Source organism: Populus trichocarpa, chromosome 1 (assembly GCF_000002775.5).
Source record: "Populus trichocarpa isolate Nisqually-1 chromosome 1, P.trichocarpa_v4.1, whole genome shotgun sequence".
Taxonomy (NCBI): domain Eukaryota; kingdom Viridiplantae; phylum Streptophyta; class Magnoliopsida; order Malpighiales; family Salicaceae; genus Populus; species Populus trichocarpa.
This window is the reverse complement of record NC_037285.2, coordinates 5,622,317-5,637,384: the sequence shown is the minus strand read 5'-3', so window position 1 is coordinate 5,637,384 and position 15,068 is coordinate 5,622,317. Positions and strand designations below refer to the sequence as shown.

General features: G+C 35.1%; 1 protein-coding gene across 2 annotated transcripts; it reads left to right on the top strand.

The window, feature by feature from the left end:
* Positions 1-10,403: 10,403 nt before the first annotated feature.
* LOC7491462 (uncharacterized) lies at positions 10,404-13,158 on the top strand. 2 transcript variants are annotated; one of them, XR_002983367.2, is made up of 6 exons: positions 10,404-11,222; positions 11,334-11,391; positions 11,472-11,555; positions 11,671-11,806; positions 12,177-12,580; positions 12,657-13,158. XR_002983367.2 is itself a non-coding variant. In XM_024607169.2 (5 exons), exons 1-5 carry the CDS (start codon positions 10,559-10,561, stop codon positions 12,465-12,467), a joined length of 1,233 nt encoding a protein of 410 aa, XP_024462937.2. In that variant the 5' UTR covers positions 10,404-10,558; the 3' UTR covers positions 12,468-13,158. The 2 variants fall into 2 exon arrangements, 1 of the variants encoding a protein (XP_024462937.2); XM_024607169.2 differs by having other exon boundaries at positions 12,177-13,158.
* Positions 13,159-15,068: the final 1,910 nt, after the last annotated feature.

Here is a 15,068-nt window from a genome sequence, read left to right as displayed (position 1 = left end):
TCTTATTTGCAGAACTCCATATCAACCTCTCCTTCCTAAATTGCTTCATGAATGAAATGATGTTTAAGTGAATGTGCTTGGTTCTACTGTAAAAAACTAGATTCCTTGTCATTGTTATAGCTGATTTATTGTCACAAAACAATGCTGTTGTATCTTCTTGCTTTTCTCCTCATATCCTTCATAATTCTTCTCAACCAAATAGCTTGCAGAGTAGCTAAATCAGCTACAACATATTCAACTTCATCAAACGATTGAGCTACTGATTATTGCTTCTTCGAACACCAAGCAAACACACCTAAACCAAGAGAAAAGGCATAGTCTAAAGCACTTATCGTATCATCAATACATCCACGTGTCTTGAATGTATTTAAGTATCTTTTTAGCAGCTCCAACATAAAAGTGCCTTGGAGAATTCATGAACATAAAAAATAAACTTGCTGCAAATATTACATTAGACCTTGTAGTTATCAAATACAATAAGTTCTCAATCAAACTTTTATAAAAAAATAACAACCATCTTTTTTCCTTTATCATCTTTTATTAACTTTCCATTCATTATTAAAGGCACATCAACGGGTTCGCAACTTGAATTTTTTAAAGATTTTATCAATATTTTTTTTTTTTTACAAATAAAAATAACTCCATCATCTTAATAAATCTCAATACCCAAAAAATAATGTAGCAGCCTCTTATAATTCATCTCATATCTTCTCATCATTTATTTCGTAAACTCTTTAATCTATCCTCCACTCTTTAATCTATCCTCCATTACTACTCGCTAAATCATCAATATATAATATACCAATAAGAACATCACTCTCACCTTGTTTCTTCACATATAAAGTGGCTCATTTTTCCTTCTCTCGAACCCATGTTGAATGAAATAGCTATTAATTTGGTTGTACCAAATTTTTTAAGCTTGTTTCAAGCCATATAATTCCTTGTTCAACAAATACACCTTATCTTCCTTTCCATTAACTACAAAACCTTGTGGGTGTTGTACATAGAATTCTCCCTTCAACTCCCCATTTAAAAAGGTTGACTTTACATCAAACTGGTATAACAACTAGCCTTTATGAGTTATATGAGCAATGAGTGCTCTAGTGGTATCCAAACAAGCTACCAAAGCAAAAATTTTATAGAAATCAATTCTAGACAGTTGAAAATAATCTTTAGCTATCACTCTTTCCTTGTTGTTTTAGAACTATCTTGATGATGCTATAAATCCACTTTTTTGTCTTTTGGCTTATCAACTAACATCTAAGTTGTTTTTCTCAATCATCTCTATTTCTTCTTTCATAGCTCTTCTCTAATTTTTCTTCTTGCTTGCTTCTTCAAAATTCTCTGGTTCAACAACGCAGAAGTTGCACATTACATATATCTCACTTAAACTTCTTATTGTCTTTGAAGTGGAGTTATAAGATAATGATATACTTATTCTAGGATTTGGATACTCTTATTCTTTTTCACTTTTTTCTTCTTGAATTGATTTCTACTTTAAATCATAAGTTGAATCACTATCATTTTTAATTTTTCTTTATTTCCAATTCTATTTTTATTTTTCTCCAAACAACATATCTTTGCTAACAAGAACTTTTCTAGTTTTCAAATTATACAACTTATAGCCTTTTAACATAAAGCTATAGCCAAGAAAAATAAATTTATCACAAGTTTCTTTCAACTTATATCTTTTTTTCCTTTGGAATCTAAGCATAACACACAACCAATCACTTTTAGATGATTCACCGAAGGCTTCCTTATACTCTAAACTTCAAATGGTGTTTGATTTTTTAAAGCTTTTGTTGGACACATGTTGATTAAATAAATTGTTCTATTTATCATTTCAACCCAAAAACTTTCTGGAAGACCCTTCTCAAACAATATAAATTTGGCCATTTCCATTACTGTTTGATTTTCCCCTTGAATACCCTATTTTGTTATGGAGTATAACTCATTGTTACCTTTTCACACCTTCTTCTTCACAAAACTTCTTAAATTCACCTAACATTCACTCATTTATATAATCATTTCTTAAATCTTTTATCTTACAACCACTTTATTTTTCAACAAGTGCTTTAAACTTCTTCAAAATGCTAAAAACTCCAAATTTATTTCTCATAAAATACACCCAAGTTATTCTATTATAATCATCAATAAAGATAATAAAGTACTTATTCATTGAATTTGAAGGAATTTTCATAAGACCCCACACATTTGTATGCAAAAGTTCAAGCTCTTCTTTGGCTCTCCATGCTACTCCCTTAGGAAAAGGTTATCGATGATGCTTTTCAAGTGCACAACCTTCACAAACACCACCATTCTCTATAATAAATGAAATTTCATACACCATAAATTTCTACTAAAGTAACTTGAGGCTGCTGAAATTCAAATGACCAATCCTTTTATGCTAAAGCCATGAGTCATCTTCTCATTTCATGTTCATTGCTATCGCAGGTGCGACATCGGAACAACGTGCTGAAGTGCCTCTTGATGAGGTATTGTTGTTGGGAAGGAAAGAGTTTTGGATTTAATCATGAAATTATGATTAAAATTCAGGAGTCGCCGCCTAGTATTATGGTTACTAGGAACCTATGGTCTGCGAGAGTCTGGGTAAGGGACTAGTTGTGTAAGGGAAAGATGCATCGCCCCCAGTACACCCCACCTAAGGTAAACTGCATTGTTGTTTGATTGTTTTTCTAGGTCAGGTTTCTATTCGTAGCTCTTTTTCTGAGGTCTAAGATAGATCTCCCTTCGTGAGAGAGTCTCGACCTAATCGGGTTTAATCCTAACCATTCTAGAGTTCAAATTTTAGCATCACATTTACTTTATACTATGTATTTTTAGTATCTAAGGGCGTACTTTATTTTGTAGTTTTACACCCCACAAATATCAAAGTTTACATCTAAACCTTAATATATAAAAAATGATTGGTAAAGGGTTTTTGATATTTTGGCCAAATCCTAATGGATAATCATAAACTAGTTATGATATTTTTTTTTTATGAAAACATGCTTCAAAAACCTTTAGGATTTGGGCGTATACGTGAAAACAAAACTTTTTTTGTTTTTTTAAAGAAGAAATTAATTTAAAATGTTTGAGATTTTTAAATATATATATATATATATATATATATATATATATATATATTTCAAAGAAAACCGGGTATTTTAATATCAGATTTGTATCTTACAGTGTAAATATACAACCCGATATTATGCAAAATTGATATAAGAAAAACATGTGAGAAAATCATAATTTTTTGAAAGGACTTTTGAATTTTTTTTGGAATTTTTTAATTTTTTAATAATATATATTATTATAATTAAATATATTGGGTTGGGCCCATCCTTGTTGGGCCGAATTGACTAGAAAGCATGGACCGAAGTCGGCCCGACAAATCTCTTTTTTGGGTTCTGGGCTAGGTCGAGACAGGTCCAGCCCAACACAACTCAGTCACTGGCCCAACCTAGTGACTAAGATGCATGAACAGTGCGTGAATTATAATTCCCGTTTCATTGTTTAAAGACAGTGAAACCTGAAAAAGAAGAAGAAGAAGAAGAAGAAGAGAAGGGGAAGTTGACGTGGTGTGGAAGGAGTTGCTGGTCTGGGAGCTGGTCGACGAGAGGCTGATGGCAGTCGTTCATGGAGGAGCTGGCATGGCAGTTCATTGTTGCTGGTGCTGGAGAAAGAAGAAAAAACCGATAAAGGAGAGAGAAAAGTTAGCGTGGTGATTCCTGATGTGGAGACAGCCGGTTGGCGGTCATGCTACTGGCTTGTGAGGGGAATGGTGGCAGTTAATGGCTGGAATGGCGGAGAGAGGGAGGAAAAATGGCAGAATAACTAGTAAGGAAAGCTAGTTTTTTGCCAACTTTAGACCTGAATTTCTCGATGCTAAGGCCATGAAATCCACCCCTATTTATAGGGGGTGGAAGAGAGATGTTTTGTCTTTAATAGTGTCAAATATTGGCCCTTGGTTCTGCTGGGAAGGATCCCAACCATATGCTCAAAGTAGGCACCATGAAATGTCAAATCTGTCAGTTAAAGGATGTCTGAGTTAGCCTCTTTAGGCCAGCGCCATGACGTTTGTGGTGTCAATCAACCAAAAAGGACCACATTGGTGTGTAGTCAGATGTCAGGTGATCATTTTGATTCAGGTGTTGTCAAATTTGATGGAGGTTAAAGGCATTAAATACACCTGCAAAGTAACCTCCCTGAGTTGTCATTTCAGATAAAATTAAAAGAGAAGATGAACAGTAACAATGATGTTTTGGTAAAGTTTATTTTGGTCCTTCGATTGCTAATTTATCTCATATACACCTTTGATTGGCTTCAAACTTCAAATTTCATGCAATTTGGTCCCTAGAAAACTTCAATTTTAGCCCTAGATTTCGGCATCTTTTTCATTTTTGTCCCTGATCTAAGATTTCTTCCATTTACCCCATTATTGATCATTAAACTTTTAATTTTCTTCAATTTCACCCCCGATTTTAATCAATTGAACCCCTGTAGTTTGACACCTTTTGCAAATTGATTCTTGGTTGTGATATTTTTCAATTGAACCTCTAATTGACCACAAAACTCTAATTTTCTTGTGATTTTGCTCCTAATTTCAATCAATTGACTTGGTAAAAATTAAATTTGATCTCTTATAATTTCAATCTTCTCAATTAAGCTCAAATTGGGATCCCAAACTTAATTTTTCACCAATTAAGCCCCTAATAAAATTAATTTGACTAATTTAAAGTATAATTAAGTCATTACACCTAATTAAATCCTTCAATTGGACCAAATTAGATCTTAAACATAATTAATCTTTAATTTGACCCATGATTAAATCAAATTGGCCTATTAAAAATTTAATTATGTTCTTGGACTTAATTTTTATGAAGATTTGTCCGATAATCATTTAATTTGGCATTGAATCTGCATTGTTTCTTTGGTTTTGGGTATAATAGGATACAATTAGGTTTTGAATTTCATCCAAAATTGCAGCTTGATTTTTCTATATGTTTGAAATCCTTCCCGGTTTGCTTTCTCCACGTTGTCAGCTTTTATTTTATTTTTTTGAAAGAAAAAATGAATTTGTGGAATAACTTAAAAATTAGTTATGACAATTGCCACACCATTTTAAGAATTCTATATGCCATTGAGTTCTAATTGGACTAAAAAAACCTCAAATGTGCAAAAATATTTCATGACCAAATTGAGAATTCAGAAAATATATATTATTCCAATCCATAATGGGTGAAAAAGTCAACAATGCGTTTATGTAAGAAAGCCACACGGTTTAGTTATTGATAATTTGAGGTTACTAGTTTAAGTTCAATTAGGATAAAGAAGGGAATTTTCAATATGAATCCAAGGCATAATAAGTGGCCACAACAATAGGTCCCACAAGAAATCGGACAACCTAACTAATCATGTTCGCGTTCTTTTGTGATAAAATCTGCTTTTAAGTTCCAGTTTTTAAATTTGAAGGACACTTTGAATTTTCTGCTATATGATTGGCAAATTCCAAATATTTTGCATTGCCATTCATTAAAAACAATTGACCTAAATTGCTACGTTTCTAAGATAAATTGGGAGAGCCAGACATAATGTTAATAGACAACATTCAGGCCTCAAATAACTTGAGATTGTTGGGGCACAAAAATATTCTGGTTGCAGATACAGCCATGACCTAGCAAAACTATGATGATGAAGGATCGTACACATAAGGTCCCGATGAATTCAGAAGTTGCCAAGGGCACCCTTTATATAGGGTCTAAAATCACTTGAATATACAATATGATAAGTCTCTGTCCTCAACAGTTATATTGATCTGTATTTTCTTTTGTAAATGATTTGGTAATTGTCAGACAGAATGCTGACACTGAGAGATGCCGGCACCATTATCGACCTCTTGGGGCACTTTGGCCTCCTGTTAACTTGGAGAGTAAACAAATGGGACAAAGCCACCTAGCCCTTCCCTTTCAATGGGATCAAGATTGGCTTGTTACAGCTCATAAGAGTACACAGGACTATGTGCACTAATCTTCATTTAGTTTTTTCTTTTGTTTTTGGGTTACTGTTTCATTGGAATTTGATGTGAGTTTCCAGAGGAATTATTGAACATTAAATTATTAAAGTATGGCTTGCATGCAGTGAAAGAAGATGAGCTGCAAAAATATTGCTTGATCAACGAAAACAGACCATGAATAAATCTTCAAAATTTCAGCATGGGAACAAATAATTATCAAGTTATTCCAGGTACATGTAGATGAAAAATTAAAAGATGCGCTATAATTTCATAGATATTACATGGGATTAAAAATAATTAGACCCTGTTATGTTGAGACAGAAATAAAACAGATGAAACCAGCTCCGGGTAATTAATCAGTACCCAGGTTGTAAGGTTTTGTGTCCCAAATTTCCTTTGGTGGGCATCGTCATACATATTATTGGAGAGCATGTCGATGTCGAGGATGTCCCACCATAGATTAGCTTACTTAGCAACAAGATTGAGTTGCACTTTTCATGATCCCGTGACCAACTGTTTTAATTCAAAATTGTTGCGGATTGCTCAAGGACACAAGAAAAACTCAACATTTGGTTTTCACGAAGTACAATAATGCATTTTGGAAGGTTTTCTCTCTGAAGAAGACGTCAAGAAAGTGCTTATCAATACCAAGAAGAACTAATCTTAATATATGAAAACTATATGGAAGGGTTCCATGGCATTAACTTTCTCGGAAATAGAACAGGTCTGATAAGATAAATGTATGGAAACTGCATGAAAGTCTTCCATGTCATTCTTGGAAATAGAAACGCTCGTCGATTGCATGCCAAAGCTATACAAGGCATAAAGATATCTAACATTCAGGTTTTTAATTACCTGCTGTTCATAGTATTCTGTCCCTTAATTTTCAGGATTCTGTCATCAAGAATATTGTTTAAGCTACTTGCAATCTCATGTGAAATATTTTCCCTTGATACAGTTTAATTATCACAGTAAAGAAACATGCAATAGAATTTTACATGTATCTAAACAATACTGTCACTGATCGATGAGTTTGAACAGTCCTGTGCCTACCTATATCGTGGGCCAAAAGAAGAGCAACTTATTGTTAAGAAAAAAAAAAGAGCAACTAGATTATGTAATCTTTCATTTGGCCAAACTTGCGATGCCAAATAATTTTCTTTTAGAAGGAAGATAATTTTCTGTATAAATCCTTTGAATTTGACTAGACAGAATTTTTTTTTTTTTTTCAGAAATCGGGGAAGGGGTTCATATAATTGACTATTGACCCTCTTTTTGTCAAATCAATGAGAAAATCAGACGGCCTACCGTATAAAATGTCGATAACGTTTTTCGCATGGAATTGTCTGAGAAATGTCTCTCGTTATTGATGCAAGTGTGCTAGAGAAGCACATGATTTGTTCCTCCTCTAATCACATTTCAACCGAGATGGCTACAAGGAATTTGTAAATAAATATACCAAATCATCCCAGATATATGTTAAGCTAATAGAGAGAAGCCTCAAGATGCTTTTATATATACGCTCATGTTCTATTCATCAGTTTAATTTACAAAAAACCTAAATTCATTGCCACGGAATTATAGCTATTTTGACTGAGATTTTACTTGAATATCTTTTTTGTTCCTTCATTTATGTATTCAAGAAACACTGGGGAAAAAAGGGATTTCTATATCATTAGAACCCTACCAATCCCACTGAAAAATATATGTACGCATTTCTGCTTTCATGAGGTCGTAAAATATGATTTTATTATAATCATTGTCATAAATACGTTGCACTGTATTACCATCTTGCTTCGTTTTTGTTTCAGAAGTCAAACACACATAACACTTTTAACAAATTCCGTATTGGTTTCACAGTATGTATACATACATATATATTGTTGCGTATGACCCTCGAAGGATTGTGTTTGAAGTTCTACCTACAGAATACACTGTAGAGGACACAGATGTTCGGGACAATCATGTAATTGACCCAACAAAATAAACTGTAGATGATATCTAAGCATCAATTTTTGTCGTTAATGATCCTAGCCTTATCATTGCTCAAGTCATGTGCGCTGTTAACAATTGCTTGAAAGCTCCAAGATGTAGATTGGGCATCAATGGTGGTTCTAGAGTGTTGATTGCTATTAAAGCAGCCCTAATCACTGGGATCCACAGCCCTCCGCGTGAACCCTTTCGCGTCAGTGTGTCCCAAATCCTATCCATGATGTTCTTCTTGTCAAGGACAGGCAAAAAAATTAAAAACTTCTTCAGGTTTTGATTCATCCATCTAAGTTGGACATGTATAAAGGAGCTGTCTCTATATTAAAATATAGCCCAAATCACTAGCAACATCTTCATTTTCTTCACCAATTACTTAGGTTTGGAGCTTCCACGATCATATTGTGCATTCAGGTTCAAATTATTTTACAAACAACCGATGTCACTAGATTGTTTTTGGCTATTAAAGCAATCCAAATCTATGTGGAGCAATATTCTATCCAAAATCTTGCTCATGGTTCGCTCTTAAATTCATTTCATTGTTACTACAGCCTCAAGTCACATGGTTATCTGGTGCCAATTTTGACAAATATTGTTCAATGTGTGAGCTTCCCTGGTCAGTACTGAAGTATAATATTTCTCTGATGAGAAAGAAAGACCTCTGACCCCACTAATCCATTCCTCGTGCATCTATATCAATGACACCATTGATTAAAAATCAAGTAAAAATTAACTTGGAAGTCATGTTTTTTAGCAATAATGTTTGTGGAAATGTGGATATACCATCAAAGATTTTTGTATAGCCTAAGATAGTTGAACATATTCTCTCTTCAACTATGTTTATATACACACACACACAGCAAGTTGACTCCCTGCTAAATAGTATTAAATAAATTCAATCATTTATTAATTAAAACACTCAAGGGTTTATGATCCAAAGTCTTGAAGTTCAAATTGTTCAAGAAAATAACAATAAGTCTTCAAGTTCAATGAAGATGGTCCATTGTCTCACAATTGAGATTTGGGACCATTTGACATGAATACTCATCGTCTCAAAAAGATAACGATTAAAATAAGACAAGCTGTTCTAAACAAAGATGACAACAAGATCTGCCATAACCATAAAACAAGGTCCCAGAAGATTTTAGCCACTTTAATTTGATTAGTTCAACAACTAAACTTAAGCTAATATCATACCAAAACCAAATATCCTTGTACTTGAGAATTCCAGCAAGCTCAAGAGAGCAATGATTCTCTCATTGATCCTCACTCCAACTTGGGATTAGGGAAGAGATCGTGGACTATTGAGCAGTAAAGGCACAAAAAGAAGAGGCAATTTAAGGGATAAATTAGGAAATTAGTACAATAAATTAAAAAAAAATATTGAATTGATATAGATTCAAAAAGATTTTGCGAATTAGCATAGTTTGACCATGTCATACTTTAGAAGCGGGATATGGTCAAATTATACAACATGGTAAAATTGTGCTATTTATGGCTCATTCGGTTGACCGGTTCTAAAAATAAAAGGAAAATCTCAAAACTATCAAAACAAGGAGACTCGGCAAGATTTTTGATATATAAAGATCCAATAGTTCGCGTGGCGAAGCAGTGGTTACTATAGGGAAAATGGCTTTCGGAAATTCCTGTAAAAATTTGAGTGCAATCCAACAGTCGGATCAAAAAAAATTTGAGTTGTTATAATCTGTTATTCTAGTCTAACGCGACCAAACCTTCTCTTGAGTCTAGACCTGTCACATTGATCTATAAATGCATATGTTAGGTCATCCATGTAATCTGTTTGGGGCAAATTCTCATTTAGTTATGGCATACTTACACCTGACTACTCAGAATCACGCATACCATATAAACAATAATTTTTTGATATTTTAATTGGAGTCTATTTTTTAGTTACTAAATTGAATAAAGATGTATATTTTGACTCATAAAACATATTTAAAGAAAAAACTTCATAAAAATATGGTTTTTATGTGAAATGGTTAACCGGTTAATACAACTAGATCCAAACGGTCGACCGATTGATGTAAAAGAATAGAGTTTGACCATGTCGCACTTCTGAAACGAAATATGATCAAATTGTACTATTTCATTCAATCTTTTTGAACCTATATTAATTTGCTAATTCTTTTTAGTTTACTGTGATATTGTTTTTAAAAAAAAATTCCCAATTTGAGGGTCCATGTGAAGGCTGGCATTGGCACTACCACCATCCCCACACTTTCATTTTTTCTTGAGAGAAATATTAACAACTCTAATCTAGACCGTGGAGTCATTGTCATCTTTGTGCTCGCATATTACCCCAAAAGCAATACCCCTCACAAAATGTATGGCAGACCCCAACCCACCCATGTTACCACTCCCTCTGCTCTGTCCCCACTTCCCAGTTTATAAACCCCACATCCTTCCCAAACCCTCCTTAAGTCCTTCGCCTTCGATCTCCATTGCCCATCTCTCATCTCACTCAATAATTTCTTGCACCCAAATCATTCACTCTCCTCTGTTTTTGCTGTCCATACAAAGCACATATTCACTATGTGTTCCTTTAAATTTAGGCTGCACCGAAGTGCTAATAATATTGCTACTCCTATTGCTAAGATTAATGGCCGCCCGGTCCTTCAGCCAAAATCCAATCAAGTTCCTAGCTTGGAAAGACGCAATTCACTTAAAAAGAACTCACCTGCAAAGTCTCCTACTCAGGAACCAGCTGCAGTACCACCTATACCATTAATGCAACCAGCTGGTAATGCCGCAGGTACTAAAACTAAGCAGCCTTCAGGACTGTCCCCCCCTATCTCTCCCAAATTAAAATCACCTGTGCCTCCAGCAGTTAAGAGAGGAAATGATCCTGACGGGTTAAATACTAGTGCTGAAAAGGTTTGGACACCACGTAGCACAACAAAAGTGACAGCTAGTTTGGTAAAGAAGTCGAGGAAATCTAGCACTGTAGGAGTTCCACATTCTGTTGACCCTTTTGCTATGAAACACTCCTCTTTGTTAGTTGAGTCTCCAGGCAGCATAGCGGCTGCTAGGAGGGAACATGTTGCTGTTATGCAAGAACAAAGAAAAATGCGAATTGCTCATTATGGGAGAACAAAGCCTGCTAAGTATCATGGGAAAGTTGTTCCTGCTGATTCTCCGGCTACAAATACCATCTCTCGAGAGGAAAAGAGATGTAGTTTTATCACTCCTAATTCAGGTATCAAACGAATCACTGATATTCCATTTGATTGAGTTAACCTTTCTATGCAATTAAAGGGTACAAAAAAAAAGTAACTAAAGTGTTCAGTCTATACTTATGTTTCACCAGATCCTATCTATGTTGCTTACCATGATGAAGAATGGGGCGTTCCTGTCCATGATGATAAGTAAGTTCTCTTCACTCATACACAATGTATATGATGGCACTCATGAATCATGAAACTAGAGGACTGATCTTTTTATGCAGGATGCTGTTTGAATTGCTAGTACTGACTGGTGCACAAGTTGGATCAGATTGGACTTCAGTCTTGAAGAAAAGAGAGGCATTCAGGTGTGTGCTTTCAACGAGGGAAAAAAATAGAATTGGTTGCGTTGAGTTAATTGACAGAGAAATTGTGATTAAATGGTTTTTTTTCTTTCTTTTTGGACATTGATGTCTACTGCAGGGAGGCCTTTTCAGGGTTTGATGCAGAAGTTGTTGCCAAATTCACTGAAAAGAAAATAGCATCAATCAGTGCTGAGTATGGCATAGACACAAGCCAAGTTCGAGGAGTGGTAGACAACTCTAATAAGATTATGGAGGTGATGCAACATAGCTTTCGTCACTTGTTCATTATTTCTTAACAGTCATTTCAGCCTCTGAACTTTTTACTATACTGATGGAATCAAACATCTTACTTCACCAATGACATTCTCATTCGATAAGAAATATGCATAATTAAGGTTCTTCTAGAAAAGATCTTAGGTTGGGATTGATTTAATAGTTAAGTAACAGTCTTAAGAATCATTTAAAAATTGAACAGGTGGACCTAATAACACTAACCACAGTTTGCCTTTGCGTTTGAAACTATGTATGGATGTATAAATACTTGCTTTGTTACAAAGTCAATAGACATGATTGAGAGACTTTACTGTGTAAATTATCCTGATTAATTTTAATTTAATTTTACAGGTTAAAAGGGAATTTGGGTCATTTGACAAGTACTTGTGGGAATATGTTAATCACAAACCTATCTTCACCCAATACAAATCATGCCAAAAGATCCCTGTGAAGACCTCAAAATCAGAAACCATAAGCAAAGACATGGTGAAGAGAGGGTTTAGATTTGTTGGTCCAACTGTCATCCATTCATTCATGCAAGCAGGCGGACTCCGTAATGACCACTTGATCACCTGTCCAAGGCACCTTCAATACACAGCCTTGGCATCTCAACATCCTAGCACTCTAGCCCCACCTTCGTAGATGAAGTTGATTTACAAGTGGCAGCATAGAAGGGGGAGAGAAAAAAAACAGAGAGAAGGGAGATGATCAACATATTACATGGCATATAGTGTGACCATAAAGAAACAAATATAGTTAAGTGGCTTGATTACCTAACTACAGATATAAATTAATGCTGCTTTTTAATGTCAAATATTTCTGTGTAGACAGGCTTTTTTGGGAGTTTTCAGTGATGGGGCTAAGATAGAATGGGATGATGAAATGAAAAATTAAAGGAGTCTTGGGAGTGGGGGCATATGGGCACAGACAGCATGTGCGGGTGGGCAGGCAATGGCATATGTATGGTTTCAACTCCCAATGGCTTTTAATTTAGTGACCACCACGCCCTCCTCAATTCTGTATTCTTCCTTTAAGCTGGCCCTCGGAGGATAATCTCCTAAATATTCTCTTCTTTTCTCCCTTCGTGGATTGGATAAGAATTGTTGTATCTTCAGCTTTCTTGAGGGTAAAGACTATATTCTCTGGAGACAGAAACGAGAATCTGATCCTTCCAAGACAAGTATATAGTGACTTGTTGCCATTGCACCTCATCTCCTAAACAAAGTAGCCCAGATACATTTGTAATGGTCATTTTTTTCAATACTAACTTGTGAGGGATACCAAGTTCTTGTAATATTATGAATTAATGTACTGTTTGAGTGCTTTTTTGCTAGCTGATCTCCGACGACTTTTGCCTGCGCAAAATGTGTTAATATCATGGGTCTCCATAAGCAGCTCATTTGGACCCCTTGTTTTCCAAAACTCAGCCTCCTAAGTTAAGCATATCCTCTTCCTCCTCCACGTTCTCTCAGCTTCATAGCTGCGTACCATTCTTTCCTATACTTTTGTGCGGCAATCACTGCAGAGATATATGTATGATGATTGATGGCTGTAAAGTTGTGGCTTTAACCTCCTGTAAAGTGGGCATATATCGGAGGGGAATCCAAGGCACTACTAGCTCGGGTTGAGGGGCCTCTAGCTAGCTGTACGCTGACCCTCCCCCAAGAAAATATGCATTGTTGTGCCTGCAACTACTGTATAGGATTCCCCTTCATTTATCTTCATCTTCCCCTCTTGATTTTTGGTGGAATCAAAGCATGAGAATGTGGATGCACGTGTTCATTTAAGGGACATCAATATGATTAGCTTAAGTAAATTTCGTTTCCCACAAGGGACCATGAGTTTTAAGCAAACATGTTGTTTGATTTAAATCCATTTTACCTGACTGTAGCCATGAATGCTTCACAAGAACATCTGAACAAAGGCATGAGTGCTCGTTAAAACCTTCTTGTATATCATCATTTGACTTCAAATTAAACCACCCAGTTTAGTCCAATGGTCGTCTCTGGAAAGATTGTTTCATGGAACACAGGATCGTGCAAGTAAGGGCTTGGTGCTTTTTCGAGTCTCTAGAGATGAGGGCAAGTGACCCCAACGAACTGGCCTGCTGCTATGCTTCGTAGCCTTGGGTCCTAGACTTTGTTTCGTGTCCGAACTGAATTTCTGACAACGACAGAAATTCCAAACAAAAGCCTTCAGTTACAACTTGACTACACTGTCATGATCCAATGTATTCAGGCCTGCATATTTATATTTCATGGATTGCAACTTTACGGGCCATCTCAATTTCCACTCACAGTTACCCACCATGCCACCACAGCATCCATGACAAAAGGTTGCACATAACATGCTTGATATATATATATATATATATATATATATATATATATCTTTGAGTGTGAAATCGAAAAAGGTCCGCTTGATGGTTGAGATGGAGATCTCTCCTTGACCATCATGTTAAGAACTAAGTCTATAGAACGAAAATTTAAGAAAAAATATATATTTTTAATTCTAATAGTGATAATCCACCTTTGATCATGTAAAAAAAAAAAAAAGACAGACTTAGTGTTGATAACAGAAGATGGCAATTGAATCCGAACATTCTTTTTATCACGTAATAAAAAATCTTAAAGCAAAATCATAAAAAAAAATGAGAAATATAAATAAGAGAGAGAGAGAGAGAGAGCATTAACATGATGGAACCTAGCCAAATTATCGGATAAAATCACCATCAAATAAAAGTTCTCGTCATTCATAAAAAGCTTGTAGACAACTAATTTAGACGGTTTTATCATCGAATTTGGGTGTTGATTATTTAAAAGCAATTTGTAATATTAATTTTGTGTTTGTAATGTTGAGATGGGAGTTTTTATGTCTTTTTGCGATGAAAACGACCCGTTGTCTACTAATTTCTTACAACCTACCTATCTAGGCTTGGTCCCAAGCCTGGTAGTGATGTGGGATTAGTTTAAAGCCTATTCTTTTTAACATGCTCATTTATAAATATACAAGGTCCGGCCCCCACTTCATTGCGGGCCATGTCAAAATCCAACTACTGCATTAAAAAAATCTCAAGTGTTGCTCTTTTTTATGCATGCAATAAAATATTTCAAATGAGAGTAAAAACCTTGACCAGATAAAATTATATGATTATTATATGCATTAATAAATTTTTCAAAAAATATTAGTGTGGCTTATTTGACCTAATGGATCAAAAGCAAGCTAATCACCCTATTCTAATGG

Coding starts and splice junctions, on each gene's coding strand:
- LOC7491462 (XM_024607169.2), top strand. CDS start 10,559: ATGTGTTCCTTTAAATTTAGGCTGCACCGAAGTGCTAATAATATTGCT. Junction 11,392..11,471: donor GTTCCTGTCCATGATGATAA/GTAAGTTCTCTT, acceptor CTTTTTATGCAG/GATGCTGTTTGAATTGCTAG. Junction 11,556..11,670: donor AAGAAAAGAGAGGCATTCAG/GTGTGTGCTTTC, acceptor TGTCTACTGCAG/GGAGGCCTTTTCAGGGTTTG.